Source organism: Dryobates pubescens, unplaced genomic scaffold (assembly GCF_014839835.1).
Source record: "Dryobates pubescens isolate bDryPub1 unplaced genomic scaffold, bDryPub1.pri scaffold_61_arrow_ctg1, whole genome shotgun sequence".
NCBI classification, from domain to species: Eukaryota; Metazoa; Chordata; class Aves; order Piciformes; family Picidae; genus Dryobates; species Dryobates pubescens.
The window spans coordinates 64,721-80,716 of NW_026530780.1; the positions used below are offsets into that span (position 1 = coordinate 64,721).

General features: G+C 56.5%; 2 protein-coding genes across 2 annotated transcripts; both read right to left on the bottom strand.

Annotated features, from left to right (window-relative positions):
- Window positions 1-2,929: 2,929 nt before the first annotated feature.
- CLDN19 (claudin 19) lies at window positions 2,930-6,186 on the bottom strand. The gene is made up of 4 exons (XM_054179463.1): window positions 5,902-6,186; window positions 4,616-4,780; window positions 4,310-4,397; window positions 2,930-3,131 (listed from the first exon to the last, which is right to left on the bottom strand). The coding sequence occupies exons 1-4, from the start codon at window positions 6,122-6,124 to the stop codon at window positions 2,975-2,977; spliced, it is 633 nt and encodes a 210-aa protein (XP_054035438.1). The 5' UTR covers window positions 6,125-6,186; the 3' UTR covers window positions 2,930-2,974.
- Window positions 6,187-7,802: 1,616 nt separating this feature from the next.
- On the bottom strand, window positions 7,803-15,970 carry P3H1 (prolyl 3-hydroxylase 1). Its single transcript, XM_009906405.2, has 15 exons — window positions 15,410-15,970; window positions 14,754-14,906; window positions 14,365-14,554; window positions 13,747-13,878; window positions 12,375-12,514; window positions 10,898-10,987; window positions 10,734-10,786; window positions 10,262-10,383; window positions 9,971-10,098; window positions 9,782-9,877; window positions 9,500-9,650; window positions 8,908-9,025; window positions 8,623-8,698; window positions 8,320-8,460; window positions 7,803-8,246 (listed from the first exon to the last, which is right to left on the bottom strand). Exons 1-15 carry the CDS (start codon window positions 15,881-15,883, stop codon window positions 8,133-8,135), a joined length of 2,178 nt encoding a protein of 725 aa, XP_009904707.2. The 5' UTR covers window positions 15,884-15,970; the 3' UTR covers window positions 7,803-8,132.
- Window positions 15,971-15,996: the final 26 nt, after the last annotated feature.

A 15,996-nucleotide genomic window follows, 5' to 3' on the forward strand; every position in this document is an offset into this window, starting at 1 on the left:
CAAATCCTTAAGGTTCAACGCCACGCGGGGCCATGGGTGCCTGATGGGTGCAGTTGCTGCAGCATGAGTTTGGGTTATCTCCTTTTCACAGATTCACAGATTAAGAGTGTGCCAGACTGGAAGGGACCCTCCAAGGTCATCTTGTCCAACCCCCTGCAGTCAGCAGGGGCATCTCCAGCTAGAGCAGGCTGCCCAGGGCCACATCAAGTCTGACCTCAAATGTCTCCAGGGATAGGGCCTCAGCCACATCTCTGGACAACCTGGTCCGGTATTTCACCACCCTCATGGTGCAGAACTCCCTCCTGATGTCCAACTTAAACCTGCCCTGCTCCAGTTTCAAGCCATTGCCCCTTGGCCTATCCCCACCAGCCCTTCTGAACAGTCCCTCCCCAGCCTTCCTGAAGCCCCCTTCAGATACTGAAATACAGCAGGCTACAGCCTTCTCGCCTCCAGGCTGAACAGCTCCAAATCCCTCAGCCTGTCCCCATAGCAGAGGTTCTCCAGCCCTCTTTGTGGCAGATCATCTTTGTGGCCCCAGCCAGACCCTCTCCATCAGGTCCATGTTCTTGTGTTGGGGATCCCGTGGCTGGACACAGCACTGCAGGTGAGGTGGAGAGGACTCTGGATGCTGGTGAAGCAGGGTAACAAACAAGAATGAAGATAAATGAATAAACCATCGAAATCCTGGGGCTCAGTGCTGGGGCCAGACCTGTTTAACACCTTTATCAGTGACCTGGACAAGGGAACTGAGTGCACCCCTAGTAAGTTTGCAGACAACACAGGGCTTGGTGGGATGTTGATCTGCTAGAGGGCTGGAGGCTCTACAGAGTGATCTGGCCAGGCTGGATTGATGCACCAGGGCCAATTGTATGACATTTGGTAAGGCCAAGTGGTGGCATTTCACCCTTGGGAAGAGCCCTGTGAAGGGATCAAGTGGTAGCTGCAAGCAGGAGATGTTGGGTCCAACCCTGCTGCATGGGACACCCAAGCTTTTCCAGGGGTTTCACCTTAAACTGAGGGATTTTTAAGGCTGCATCCACTCTTTTGAGAGTGACACATGAGATGAGACTCAAGACATTGATCTCACACCTGCCCAGAGGTAGCTCAGCAAGGGTGAGAAACTCCTGTGGGCACCAGCTGCCGGAAGTGCTGAGACCCAGCAAAGGAGCAGTTTGTGGGTACTGGAAGGGGGAGAACAAAGAGATGGTTTTGGAGCAATGCCAACGATTGGAAATATTTTAATCCCACTGAGTCACAATTTTTAGTACAAATAACTGACCCAAAAATGCATTTAGCCTCCCCCAGACCCATTCTCCTGCCCATGCCCATAGAAAAGTTAATGTCATTTCCTATTATATGCCTTCTGGGCAGTGCCGTGGTGTGAAACGCCTTGGGGCTGATTTTTTTGCTGTTACAGAGCAGGAGTTTCCTTCCCAATCCTCACTGCAGCAGCTTTGGGGGTGTTTGGGGAGGGGAACCCCATCAGCTGGGTGCAGGCACCCGAGCACCCAATGGGCTAGGAGCTCGGCTCTCCCCTGACAGCTGAAGACAGTTTGAGAGGGGGTCTGCGATTTAAAAGAGAAAGAGGCTGTTAGTGCCCCCGGGCAGAGAGACATCAACCCCCGGCTGGAAGTGCCCCCGCCAGCACAACAGGGCCCACGGCAGCGCTGTGGGCATGAAATAGCACAGAGGAAAACAAAGGAAACTAGAGAAAAATAAAGCAAAATAAAATAGCAGAAAGTAAAACAGAGGTGGAAAAAACCCAAAATAGAGAGGGGGAACCAAATAAAATAGAGGAAGATAAGTAAAGTAAAATAAAATATAGTAAAATAAAGGAAAACAGGAATAGCAGAGCAATTTGAAATCAAATTGAGTGAAATCAAATTGCAAAAGTCAGCTCCTGCAGCTAACAGGAATTTGGAAACAACAACAACAGCAAACAACAACCAACATTAAAACCCCCACGAGCAGTTTGCCTTGTTCCCATGCTTGGGGCAGGTTAGGCAGGGCAGATGGAGGTCCGGGGGGCTCATGGGCTTGGGGGATTTGCAGCTGGAAGCAGAGCTCCGGCCCGAGCAGAGCCGGCAGTGGCGGTGCAGGCGAGGTACGAGGAGGTGGAGGCAATGAGCATGTCCACAGCTGCAGTCTCCAGTGCCTGCTCCTGGCAGTTTGGACGCGGCAGGGATGCAGCAGAGCTCACGGGTCAGTCCCTCTGTACCCGAACAAACTATGCTGGGCAGCAGAACCAAAACAACCCCTGCTCTGCGTGCACAGCCCTGTTTTTCCTGCTTTAATTTGACCGCTTTCTTTTGCAGCTTAACGAGGCCACAAACTTGTGCCAGGTGAGAACTAAGCCCAGGGCAGGTTTTAGCTCAGCTGGAGCGACCAGGCTTAAATAAAGAATTAAAAACAATGTTTAAAATAAAGAGGGATTTGAAAAACACCTGGCTTTTGGCAAGCACTGAGGCAGGGCCCAAAGAAACCTCCCTCTGCCCAAACCAGGGCACGGGGACACTCAAGTTGGGCTGGGTCAGGTGGAGGTGGGCAGCAGCTTCATCCCAGGCAAACCGAGTGCTGGCTTGGCACCCCAAAACGGGGGGTGGGGAGGGGGTGTCCCAGTACAAAGCGCTGCTGTGAGGCACCCCCCTGCAGGACCAGCAGCGTGGGCAGTGGCAGCACCAGGTTGCTCTGCTGGTGGACATGGTCCAGCCACCCACGCCCTGGACATCCCAGGGGAGGCCAGCATGCCCTGCTAGAGGCAGCATGGCAGAGATGTATATGGGAGCTGTGACCCCCAAAACCCCCTCCCTGTTTTGGATGGTGCTGCATAGGGTGCTGAAATATGGAAGATGAGGAGAAGGACAAGAAAGGTATCATGGACCATCTAGGGACCAGGCAGGGTGGGAGTGCCAGGGTCTTGCCTGGTTTTGAGAGGGGAGGGAGGCACTTGCTGGCAGGAGAGAGGGGTTGGGGATTAGACGTACTCCCGAGCCGTGGAAGGCTGCGACTGCCGATAGTACTGCTGGCCTTGGCGGGCCTTGGCGGGACAGGAGCAGCACAGGAGAGACCCCCCGAGCATGGTGAGGCTGGCAGCACCCCAGCCAATGAAGAGAGCTGAGCCAAACTCATACCTAAGGCAAGAGAGAGAAGGGAGCATCAGGATGAGGGTGCAGAAAAGACAGAAGACCAAAGAATGCTTCAAGACTTCAATAATGCCACAAGTTGGATGTTGTCTCCTTTTCTCTCCAGCCATCCTCACCTTTCACATTGGTTAGAGCCAGCTACTATGGTTCACAGAATCCTATCAGGGTGAGGGTTGGAAGGGAGCTCTGGAGATCAGTCAGTCCAACCACCTGCTAAAGCAGTGGCATGCACAGCATATTGCTCAGGATCACATCCAGGTGGATTTGGAATCTCTCCAGACAAGGAGACTCCACAACCTCTCTGGGCAGCCTGCTCCAGCACCCTCACACCAAAGAAATTCCACCTCATCTTCAGATGGAACCTTCTGGGTTCCAGTTTGTGCCTGTTGCCTTTTGTCCTGTCACTGGGCACCAGTGAAAAGAGTCTGGCCCCATCCTCTTGCCTCCCACAGGTCCTTTAGCACTTGCTGAGCATTGAACAGATCCCCTCTGGGGCTGCTCTTCTGCAGGGCTAACAGCCCCAGGGCTCTCAGCCTTTCCTCCCCATAGAGATGCTCCAGGCCTCTCAGCAGCTTTGCAGCCTCTGCTGGATTCTCTCCAACAGTTCCCTATCACCCTTTAGAGAAGGAACCCATACTGGACCTGGGATTCCATATGTGGCTTCACCAGGGGAGAGAGGAAGGAGAACCTCCCAAACCTGCTGGTCACACTCTTCTTAATGCACCCCAGGAGAACATTTGCCTTTTTGGCCATGGGGTCACATTGCTGGCTCATGCTGAACTTCTTGTCATCCCAGATCCTTCCAGAGCTGCTTCCCAGCAGATCACCCCTTACCTGTGCTGGCAGAGGGTGGTTGTCCCTTCCCATGTGCAGAACCCTACAGTTGCCCTTGGTGAACCTCATAAGGCTTCCTCTGCCCACCTCTCTCCAGTTTTTCTGTGTTTTAATCCTCCCTTGGGCTGAAATTCTGTATGAGTGCTCTTACTCTGACCCTCTGTAAAGTCAGGGTGGCACCAACTACAGCTTTACCACCAGGGACATGGCATGTGTGAGGCTGAAGAGATCCCACCCCATGTGGCACATCTGCCTAAGACCCCACATTGCCAAAACCTGCAAGGGACAAGATGAGGTTTGGACAAAGAGCATCGCATGAGCTGGGCTCTCACCTGGCGTTGATGGGGACGCTGCTCTCTCTGAAGAACTCGTAGGTCACCTGTGTTGCATACAAGGACACTGCAGCCAGCGTGCACAGACCTGCTCACAGAATCACAGAAGAGGATAGGTTGGAAGGGACCCTTAAAGGTCGTCTAAGCCAACCTCCTTGCAGTAAGCAGGGACATCCTCAGCTAAACATCAAATGCTGAACATGACCACCACCAGCCATCACCAAAGCTCTCCCCTTGCTCCATCAAACAGCTTTTAGAAGGCATTTGAGATTTTACACATCAGAGAGACACCTGGAGCTGCCTTACCAGAGAGAACAAAGAGGACACCTCCAGCAACAGCAATGCGGCTCTTGGTAACAGGATCCTCTTCACCTACTTTGGTGCATTTCATGCCCACCACGCTCACGATGATGCCAAAGAAGCCCAGCAGGAGAGAAATCACCATGAGAGCCCGGGAAGTCTGGATGTGAACTGCAAGGGGTGGGGAGAAAAGCTGCTCACCAGCTTGTGCCAGTCTCTGAAAACAAGGTCACCTCGTCCCACGCTGGGGACCAACCTGTCCTTAACCCTGTCCTTACTGCACAGCTCCTGTGTCACCCCTTCCCCATATGGTGGAGACACCTCCATTCCAGGCATTACCCCAAGGCCTTCCCTGACCTTTCTCTCTGCCACACTCATCCTCACACTGATTTCCTGGGCTGGGAAACACCTCACCCACAAGGTCCTCAAAAGCCACAAGAGTGATGCAGAGTCTGGTGCTTGTGATGGCCTCATGGAACAGTCAGTCCCCAAACCTGGAGCTTGAAACCCCAGGGGTAGGAGCAATGGGGCTCAAACCCATGAGGAAAAGAGGGGCTCAGACACAGAGTGGGATAGGGGCCAAGGGGCGGCTCAGAGCTACGGGGTGGAGGGGGAAGCCTTGTACCCACAATTATGGCTTAGATCAGTGGAGGGGAAAAGGGGGCTTAGACCCTTTTGAGGGGGTTCAAGCACATTAGATTGGCTCAGACCCATGGCTGAGGGGGGTCTCTGACCTGCTGGGGGCTCAGACTACTGAAGGGCAGGGAGGTTCAGACCCATGGGGGCATTCAGACGTGTGGAGTACACAGGCCTGTTGTGGGGGATTCAGAACCTGTTGCAAGGCTCAGAACCACAGGAGTGGGGGGTCAAATTCATAGAGCAGCTCATACACATATGAAGGGGGGGTGAAAACCATAGGAGGGGCTCAGACCCATGGGGAGTGTTCAGACTCTTATGAAGGGACAGTCAAACCCATATAGAGGGGCTCCAAGCAATATGGAGGGGTGTGTTTCATCCCCACAGAGGGGCTTAGACCTCCAGGGACTCAGACCCACAGGAGGGGCTCAGCCCCATAGCATAGATTTTCAAACCCTGGGAGAAACTCAAATCTAAGCAGGGGCGATCAAACCCGTAAGAGGAGCTCAGCCCCTTACGGGGTGTGGGGGGCTGTCAAACCCGCAGTGGGGCTCTGCCCTGCCGGGGCAAAGGGCAGCTCGGACGCCCCGGGGAGCCCGGACGCCAGCCGGGGCAGCGCTGACCCGCGGGAGCAGCGGGACCCCGTCCGTACCCACCGTCGAGAGAGAGAAGCGAGTCGTGCAGGCGGCACTGGACCTGCCCGGTGCTCTGCGCGGCGCAGCTCATCCACAGCCCCTCGTGCAGCCCCACGGCCGTGATGATCGCGTCCCCCGCGTACGAGCTCTGCCGCCACTGCGGCAAGGCGGCCGCCGCCAGCGCCGCCACCCAGCCGCCCAGCGCCGCCAGGTACCCGGCCAGCTCCCGTGCCCCGCCGCCCATAGCCGCCGCCGCCGCCCGGAGCCCGCCGGCGCCCGCTGCGGCCCCGGCTCCACCCCGGCCACGCCCCGGCAGGACTGGAGGGGCTGGGGGAAGGAAGAGGCGAGGAGCAGCTGCAGGAGGGGTCGGGGGATTGGGTATGGGAGGGGCAGATCGGGGGCCAGGGCGGGGAGATTTGGGGCCGGTGGAGGGGGAAGGTTTGGGTCCTGGGGACTGCCCTGTAGGGCACGGGGCGGGTTGGGGCCCCAGCAGGGAGATTCGGGTCTTGAGGGAGATAGGGACCACCCCCCCAAGCAACACTGGAGGGAGATAGGAAAATGGGGGACCCCATGGGAGGCAGGGAAGAAGAGCTGGGGGAGGTGAGCCCCAACCACACCCGTGCTGCCCTGCACCCCTGGACCCCACCTCCAGAGCTGCAGAGCCCCGGGGGTGGCTCCAGGAATTCAATATGAGCGTGGGGAAGGGGATCATGCCCTCTGCACGGCCGGGCCTGGCCCTCCAGGCACAATACCCATGGCTCAACAAGAGCCTTCATTGATGGCAGGATCCCCCCTGCAGAAGGGGAACACAGGGTGTGGGGGGACACGTGCCACCACCCTGGTGACACCAACCAAGCAGCAGCCCCAGGACCTGGCAATCGTTAACCGCCCCGGCCTCATCAGCAGTCTGCTCACGCACAGGGCCGGCCAGGGTTGGACAGCACAGCGGTGGGCAACCACCACTGGGACCATCCATTTGTCTGGGAGGAACCATCCACCAGCACCCTCCTCTCTCACCCCCATGCTGAGCCTGCCCTACAGTCTCTCCAAATATTCTGGGGGTGCAGAGCCCTACAGTGTGGGGCAGGATTTATTTACTCACATTCCCTGGATGGTTATGGTAATGGCCAGGGCTGGACAGAAGTGGGAACAATCTGATGGCCTGTTCCAGGGTGCCACCATGCTCAATGTCCTTCTTGTTCAAGGACAGCTCCCTCCTGCCTGAAGTCATGGGTCCCTTCCCACGCTGCAGGAGTGGGGTCCAGGGGATGCTGTAGGGTTCGTGTAAGTGCAGTACCCACAGAACCTGCTTGCCCTTCAAAAAGTCCCACTTGTCCCCCCATAAAATCATAGAATCATGGAATGTTTGGGATAGGAAGGGATCTTTAAAGGTCATCCAGTCCAAGCCCTGCCAGCCAGCAGGGACATCTGCAACTAGACTTCACCTGGAATGGTTCCAGGGCTGGGACATCTCCCACCTCTCTGGCCAACCTGGGCCAGGCTCTCACTACCCTCAAACATTTCTCCCTTCTCCCCAGTTTGAATCCCCATCTGTGAGTCTAAACCATCACCCCTTGTCCTGTCACAACAGGCCCTGCTCAAAAGTCTGTCCCCAGCTTTCTGCTTGGCCTCTTGAAGCACTGAAAGGCCACCAGGTGTCCCTGGAGCCTTCCAGCCCAACTCTCCCAGCCTGGCCTCACAGCAGAGGGCTTCAGCCCTGCCAGCATTGCTGCAGCCTCCTCTGGCCATGTCTCTCCTACGCTGAGGACTCCAGAACTTTCATGGGATTGCAGGGATGCAAAGCCCTCAAGTTTGCAAGGTGAGAAGGATGCAGCCCAACACTGGACAAGAGCCAATGGTGGTGGGAGGACAGCAGACTCCAGTTCCCATTCAGCAGGCGACAGCTTAGAAAAAAACCTCTTTATTCACCCATTTTCTGCAGAAGGCACTTAAATAGCTGCAGGTTCACCTCAGCAGATAGGCACATGCCTGCTACTCAGCATTGGATCTTCACCCCTAAGAGCATCCCTCCCTTGTCCCCCATGTGACTCCACCCACAGTCTCCGTGATAGCCCCAGGTCACCTCTGCAGGGGGGATGTTGAGTGCTGCTGGAGTAGAGCAGGACATCCCCCAACTCCCCATCCCATATTGTCTGGGGGCATAGGGGGGATCCCTGCTGGCATGCCCATGGCTGAGCAGTCCGGATCTGTAATGCTGGTGTCACTGTCCATTGCTGTGTCCCCATGAGATGTCACAGCTCATCCTTCCCCACAGTGGCTGGCAGCTCCTGCTCTGGCTCCTGCAGCAGATCCCCCTCTTCTGTGCTGAAAAGCATCTTCACCAGGTCAGCCGCCTGCACACGCTCCTGTGGGACAGACCCATGGCAGTCAGCATGGCAACAGCACCCCGAGCCCTCCTGCTGCCGGGAAGGAGCTTACCCGCTCGCTGTGCCGAGGGTCCAGGGTGAACCAGAGGGCAATGGCACAGCGCTGGCCCTTGGTGACAGCTTTCACTCCATGAGGGTTCTCTGAGCCAGAGGAGAAGCCCACGGCACGGCCACACTGAGGCTGCACCTCTGCCTGCAATGGATGGGAGATCCGGCTCAGGATGCAGCAAGTGGGTGAGGGGACGAGTTCATGCCCCCTCAACCCAGCTTCATCCCTTGTAGTGGCACAGAAGACAGAGCCAGCAAGAGCTGGGTTGGTGCTGCACATGGATCCTCAAGGTGCTGAGCCACTTACAGTCTCAGTCTTGGCATCCAGCTCAGTGAAATAGAAAGCTCCTCCTTCAAAGTCCCCATTGAGGTAGAGGATGGCACTAAATGAAGCAGAGGACAAATGGAGGCGACAGCCATCACCACAGCTTCAGCAAGCCTGTATGTCTGAAGTTGCCCCAGCCACCGCAAGAGCCAGAGGCAGCAGAGCCCAGGTAGGCCTGTTTTCCTACCCTGCTCCTCTCAACCCAGGTGCCACCAAGTCATGGTGTCCTCAGGTGGGGAACCTCTGCCTGACAGACACCACCAGTACCTGTAATCCCGGAAGGTGTAGGCTGGGGGTTCCTTCACACACACCAGAGCCTCTGCGTTGAGTATGCAGTTGTCCACATGCACCTCGTGACTGTTGTCACTCCGGCCTTCTTGCTTCTCTAGGGTGAAACAAGACCTGGCTCATCAGGACCCCTCTGACCTTGCAGGACCAGGGTCTGTCCCCAGGCACCGTGTGTTTGGAGGTGACAATAAAATCAGTCGTAACCTAAAGCCCTCCTACTTGCTGGAGCATGGACCATGAGAGGCTATTTGAGTAGCACAAGTCTCTGTTGACTTGTCCCATGGCCTCCCCATGGTCCTCCAGCCAGCCTCTCCCAGCATCTGATCCTAAGTGCTGAAATCCAGCACAGCAAGAAGCCACTGGAGGCAACCCACAGAGCTGCTCATGATCCCAGAGTGGGCTCACAGACAAGCTCCTCCCATCTTCCTTTAGGGAAAAGGAGCAGCAAGGAGGTCTCTGTGGAAAGGTCCAAGAGCAGACCAAAGCAGCTGCTGGAGGGGACCCAGGCAGGACAAGAGGCCACAGGAGACTTGATTCTCCTTGGGTTGTGCTCCTCCAAAGCCATGCTCACCGTCGATGGCTGTGCGGCACACCAGGTGGGAGTAGGAGAAGTGGAGTGGAACCTCCAGACGGAAGTAGGACTCCATCATGTGCCGCACCTTCTCCGTCACGTTGTAGTAGAGGTAGGCGCTCAGCAGGGGCACCTTGCCCTCCTGGCCCAGCTGTGGGGGATGAAGAGGACACAGGCCTCAGCCCCAGGCAGGTTGGGCAAGCAGGGGCAGCTGCCTGCCCTCAAACCCCGCCTCGCTGTCTCCATAGCCTGCTTCCCTCTCCTCCCCACAGCCACTGTAACCTTGAGGGCCTTGAGCACGGTCACTCCATAGAAGGTCTCACTGGGGGTGTGAGGAGATGTCTTCCCACGATAGCCATCCCCAGCAGAAGCAGCTGCCTGCAAAACTCCATTGGTGTCACTGGCCTGGCTTCCAGACCACAGGATGGGGACCCTTCAACAGCCCCTGTACCATCCCATCCCCATGCTCACGTTGGTGAGGCTCTGCAGCTCCTGGCATTCCTCTGCAGAAAGAACCCCATCCACCACCACGCGCTGGGAGCCGTTCAGGGCCTTGGAGTTCATGGTCACACTGGCTCCTTTGTACATTAAGGGGCCACCTGTAGTACAGATGGGATCAGGACACAGGGATAGGTGTCAACAACCCTGGCATAGAGTGGTGGGGGAAGCTGTGATCCTGCCACCACCCATGCGGAGGGAACGTGAGTTGGTAGCAGGGCACACAGAGGTCTCCATCCCACCTTCCCTCCTGGCCCTACACACCTTCTCGGATAAACTTGCTCATGTCAGCAGACTCCTTGGACTTCTCCTCCACCAGTGTCTCAATCTCCTTCATGAGGTTGCCAATCTCTTCTGAGATGCGTGCTGCTGTCTCCCGCTCCACCCTGGGCACATGGCAGCCATCAGCTCTACTGCCCCACTGCCCCCATGTCAGGAACAAGGGGCAGCAGGACAAGCTGTCTCTAGTGGCAGTGGCAAGGCCCAAGGCTGGAGAGAGTTATCACAATCGAGCCTTCAATTCAAGCTGCTCAGAATCAACTACCCATCCCCATCACACCCAAGCACTGATCGAGAGCAAAGTTCTGCCCTCCAGCAAGCTCTCCCTGCCCCAACACCAAAAACCCTCCCTGGCAGCAGTTTCATAGTCATGGCCTTTGGTCCAAACTCTATGGAGGAACATTCTATTGTTCCCTGCTGTTGGGAAGGTTTTGCCATGAGCTTGGGGAGCACTCACTTTTGTTTCTCTTGCAGCCTTTTTGGTATTACCTCTTCAGGTGTCCATGTGTCCTGCAGCCAGAAAGAAAACATCAGCAACTGGATGAGGATCCAACTGGGAAACTAATCACTCATCCTGTTCCCTTCTGGCCACTGTGTCCAGCCTGGTCCAGCAGCACTCACCGGGTCCACGAAGGGAATGCCAAAGACATCATAGCTGAAGAACAGAAGCTCTTTCTCCATCAGGCTTCGCCGGCGGTACGCCTGGATCTCCTGTGATGGGGAGGGCAGAGGAATGGGGTGAGGGCACAGCAGGAGGGCTTTGTAAAGGCCCCACGCAAGAACAGGAGGGTGCAGGGTTTACATCACTCCTACAGTCCTTGTGCCAGTCCTGGTTTTTCAGTCCCTCAGACACCTGGAAGCAAGTGGCTTTCCCCATTCCATGTGGACAGGGAAGACAGAGGCACATGCGTGCCTCCCCTGCAGGAAGCTCTTCAGAAGTAGATTCCCTTCCCCACCCCAGCTGATGCAGGCAGAGACCTCCATCTCCATCTACCATTTCCCAGGAAGCACCTGAGCATCTGTATCCAGCTATTATGAAGCCAAATCCTCTGATTTTTAAGTAATTCACTTCAGCTGCAGAAGCCTGGCAGAGGTGGGCTCAGACTTTCCTAAAAAGCCTGTCTGCCTCTGGCAGATCTCTCCCACAAGAGCTGGTCCATTTGTGCAAGCCATCAGGCCTTCCCAGAATCACAGAACATTAGGGGTTGGAAGGGACCTTGAAATATCATCCAGTCCAACCCCCCTGCCAGAGCAGGATCACCTAGAGCACATCACACAGGAACACGTCCAAGTGGGTACAGTGAAAACATGTTTCCTCCTGTTTCCATGGAACTTCCTCTGCCTCAGCTTCCACCACTGCCCCTTGTGCTGGCATTTGGCATCACCCAGCAGATGGTGAGCTCTAGCCTCTTGGCACTCACCCTGCACATCTTTATCAACATGAATGAGGTCAGACCTTAGTCTCTTCTGCTCCAAGCTAAAGAGACTCAGCTCCTTCAGGCTCTCCTCATAAGGAAGATGTTCCACTCCCTTCATCACTTTTGTGGCTCTGAGCTAGACTCTTTCAAACGGTACCCTGAGGTACTTCTTGAACTGGCCCAGAACTGGATACAATATTCCAGATGTGGCCTCACCAGGGTAGAGTAGAGGGGCATGAGAACCTCTCTGGACCTACTAACTACAGCCCTTCTAACCCACCCCAGAATGGTGTTGGCCTTCTTGGCCACAAGAGCACATTGCTGGCTCAACCACTAGGACCCCCAGGTCCTTTTCCCCTTCACTGCTCACCAACAGGTCAGTCCCCAACCTATACTGGTCCATGGGGTTGTGCTTTCCCAGGTGCAAGACTCTACACTTGCCTTTGTTGCACTTCATTAAATTTCTTCCCTTAGCCAAAGATACTTTGCCAGTGGTGCTTTTGAGTTTCTTAGCTGTTTTCCAGCTTGTTTGATCCTGCATCCATCCATTCCTCTCCACTTTGCCACCATAGGGTGGCTGGACCACAGCAAACACAGCCACAATAGACCCCAAGACCTCTGCAAAGGGCCCCAAGGAGGGGAGATGTCACTGCAAAGGTTCATCCCAGCAGGTGGCTCACCTCTCGGGGCTGGATGAGATCTGCCAGGTTTTGACCCAGGACAGCAGTGTAATAGGCCAAATTCTGGCTCATCACCTCGTCACTTGGGAAGAAGAGCAGGTAGGTTTTTGCACATTCAATGGCTTTATCGTAATTCCCATCTGCAAAGAGAAATGGGCTGGTGAGGAGACATCCCAGAGCATCAGAGCAAACATGGATAGGAAGGAGAAATGAGACAAAGTCCTTGCTGCTGTCCAAACAGTGCCCCAAGTGGGACAGATAGCCTGGAGCGCAGGGAGCTCCTGCTACCAAGGCAAAACGCAGAGTTTGAGGCACTCTTCTGCCTCCAGAAGCCCCCTCACCAGAAATCAGGGCCACTGCTTGGGTGGTTTCCTCACTTGGAAAACATCTTGGAGCCTATTTTCAGGCAGCAAAACCCAACCATTTGCAGGATAACCTGCAATTTTCAGCCACTTGAGTGCCCTGACCCACTTTAATCTACAGGACTGCAGCTTTTCAATCTTAGATTTCATTTTGGGTTTCTTTCCTGCTTTTGGAGAAATTTGCACAGAAACAGTTTTTATTTTTCTAAGAAGGTGAATAGAAAATAAAATTTAGTACATTTACAAGAGGTAGATGGCTGGCAGGAGCACAAACATCCTTCTCTAGGCTGTTACTTCATGTGGAGAGGGAAGATGTCCAGGAACAGAGCATCTAGACTGACATGGAGGGTTCTTGCAATCAGGAACAGCAAGACCCAGATCAACATTTCGGGCTGGGTGCACCTCATGAAGTTCAGCAAGGTGAAGTGAAGAGTCCTCCTGAGGTATCACTAAAGACTGGGGAATGGATGGGTTTAGAGCTGCACTTGTGGAGAAGGACTTGGAGATCCTGCTGGAGGAGAGATTGGACGCGAGCTGGCAATGTGCACTCGCTGCCAGAAAGGGAACTGTATCCTGGGCTGCATCCAGCTCTGGGGTACACAGCATAACAAGAGCATGGACTTGTTAAGAGTGTGTCAAGAGATAAAAAAGTGGTCAGAGGCTTCAGGGAGACCTTACTGCAGCCTTCCAGTACTGAAACAGGACTTAAAGATAGGGATGACTTTTACCAGGGATAGCAGTGAGAGGACAAGAGGCGGTGGTTCTAAACTGTCTCTAATGCAGCTGGTGAGGCACTGGACCAGTTGTGGATGCCCCATTGCTGAAGGCCAGGCTGGACAGGGCTCTAAGCGATCTGATCTAGTGCGAGCTGTCCCTGCACCTCGGGTTGGACTAGATGGTCTTTGAAGCTCTCTAAACTAATCTCTGAGTCTGTTGAGTTCTGCCTGTCTGTGCAGAGCGTGCTGTCCAGCACCAACAGCCAGCAGAACGTGGGGCAACAAGGTGCTTACTGTTGTAGTAGGCAAACTGCAAGTAGTTGAAGTGTGAGGGCAGGAAATCCTCCAAAGGCTTCTCCCGGCCAGGCTGTGAGGCCAGCTCCGTAACACAGCCCTGCTTGCAGCTCAGCACCTGCATGTAGTGATCTGGGGGAAAGAAAACCCAGGTCACTACTTGCGACCACCCAAAGGCTTGTGGACAGGACCTTGATGGGTCTCCTCTCCAGCCTCCTGCTCACAGTGGGACTGTTGCCAGCTTTTCAGTGGTAGAAACTCTCAAGGATGATGGCTGCCTGCCTCTGTGAGACCAGTGGTGGGCTGTACCACACTCTGGAGATGCAGTGGCCATCCTCCTCCCACCCTTTCGTCCTGGCACCCCTCTGCTGGCCCTCTCTGTTGCTTCATATCCTCCTGGAATTTGAGGATTCCTGGGCATTACCCCCAGTGCTGGGAACAGGCAAACACCTCCTGCCGCTTACTGGCCATACTCCTCTAGATGAAACTTAGGATAGACAAGATTTGCTCTCTTCGGGGACCCACCTTCCCCCAGGGCCTTTGGGTACCTCTTTGAGGGCCACCACACCCCAGCACTGTCCCCTTCTCTTGAAAGAACAGAGCATGCATGGCTCCCACCTGTGATGGCCTGGAAAAGGTCTGCATTGTACTCCAGGTAGTTGTAGCCCTCATAATCGTAGGGCCCCTCACAGAGCACGCGGCACTCGGCATCTGCCACGAAATACTCCTGCAGTGCCTTCTCCAGGTGTAGGATGGCAGCAGCAGGCTGCTCCTCGGTGTAAAATCGGACACCCAGCTGAAACTCACTCTGCAGAGGAAGGAGAAATGATGGGGGGAGCTCAGTGCTGCATTCCCTGTGATACAGCACCTGGGGTGCCACGGGATAGGGATGGACCTCCTGCACTAAGGTGAGCTTGAGGACCCCACAGCTGTGGTATGACCACCCCAGGTCCAGCAGCAGAGAGATGTTTGGGAAGGGTTGCCCAAGGCAGGGGAGGGTGTCTCACCATGTGGGGTTTGGCCTCCAGGTCAGTGAAGTCCTCCGTGCGGACGCCTGCCATGGCTTGGTAGTACTCCAGGTTCTGCCTCATCTCCTGGTGTCCGGGGTTGGCTATGAAGAAGGTGTGTGCCGCTGATGCCGCCTTTGCCGGACGGTTCATCTGGGCAGGATGGGAGGCAGGGAAGGGGTGAGACAGCTCCTACTCCATGGCACGGCACGGCACGGCGGGGGGATTCCTGCTCCTGGGGCATCACAGCCAGGGGGTCCCGCAGCCAGGATGGGGCAGTGACGGGGCGGCTCCGGCAGGCTCCGACGTGGCACTGCGGCGGCGTGTGGGAGGCGAGGGGAAGGACGGGCAGGACCCGGGGCCGCCGTCCAAACTCCCCCATCCCGCTGGGGAGGATTCCGGACCCTTCCTAGCTTTCAGGACCCTTGTCCCCACCAGGAACCTCCCGCACCGGGATCGCCCCCGCCCAGGTCTCTCAAGTCTCATCCGACGCCTCGCTCCCCGAGTCCCGAGATCCCTCCGGGCGGGATCCGCCCGCACTGGGGATACCGCCTGCACTGGGATACCTCATGCCTTCCCTCCCCGGGATCGCTGCCGGTCCTGTCGCCCTCGGAGTGCCCTCAGCCCCTTCCCCAGTTCCGTCGCCGGTCGCGTACCTTGAAGTAGGCGACCTGGAGGTAGTTGTAGGGGCTGCGCTTGCTGAACTCCCGGTCCAGCTCGTCGCCCAGCCGGTACCGGGAGGGCGCCGGGGGCCCGCAGCCCCGTAAGCAGGCAGCGCGGCGCAATAGCCCCCGGAAGAAAAGCAGGTCGCTAATCACCGATCCGGGATGGCTCTCGATTCCCTCCGCCGGTCCCGCCGTGGCGTTGGCGCAGTGCAGGCGGCACCGCACCAACCGGGCGCGCAGGGCCGCGCGGGCCCGCAGTGCCCGCTCCATCTGCAGCACCACGGCGGGCCAGTCGCCCCGGGAGTACGCCTCGGCGCCGGCGGCAAACAGAGCGTCTGGGGGCTGGGCCGGCAGCGGGAGATCGGCCGGTCCCGGCATCGGTCCCGGCTCCAGTGGCGTCGCCGCCCGCGCCAGCAGCAGCAGCGACGATGGCAACAGCAGCAGCGGCAGCACGGGCACCGCCATCGCCGAGCCCCGGGGCCGCGCCCGCGAACGCTCCACCCCCGAACCGGGCCCCGGAGTCCGCCCCGCACGCCGGGCAGCGCACGCCGCGGCTCCGCCCCGCTGGCGGAAAGGGC

Coding starts and splice junctions, on each gene's coding strand:
- P3H1 (XM_009906405.2), bottom strand. CDS start 15,883: ATGGCGGTGCCCGTGCTGCCGCTGCTGCTGTTGCCATCGTCGCTGCTG. Junction 10,099..10,261: donor GAGCAAGTTTATCCGAGAAG/GTGTGTAGGGCC, acceptor TCTGTACTACAG/GTGGCCCCTTAATGTACAAA. Junction 8,247..8,319: donor ACCCTCGGCACAGCGAGCGG/GTAAGCTCCTTC, acceptor TCTGTCCCACAG/GAGCGTGTGCAGGCGGCTGA.
- CLDN19 (XM_054179463.1), bottom strand. CDS start 6,124: ATGGGCGGCGGGGCACGGGAGCTGGCCGGGTACCTGGCGGCGCTGGGC. Junction 4,398..4,615: donor TGTCCTCTTTGTTCTCTCTG/GTAAGGCAGCTC, acceptor TTCTGTGAGCAG/GTCTGTGCACGCTGGCTGCA. Junction 3,132..4,309: donor AGCGTCCCCATCAACGCCAG/GTGAGAGCCCAG, acceptor CTCTTGCCTTAG/GTATGAGTTTGGCTCAGCTC.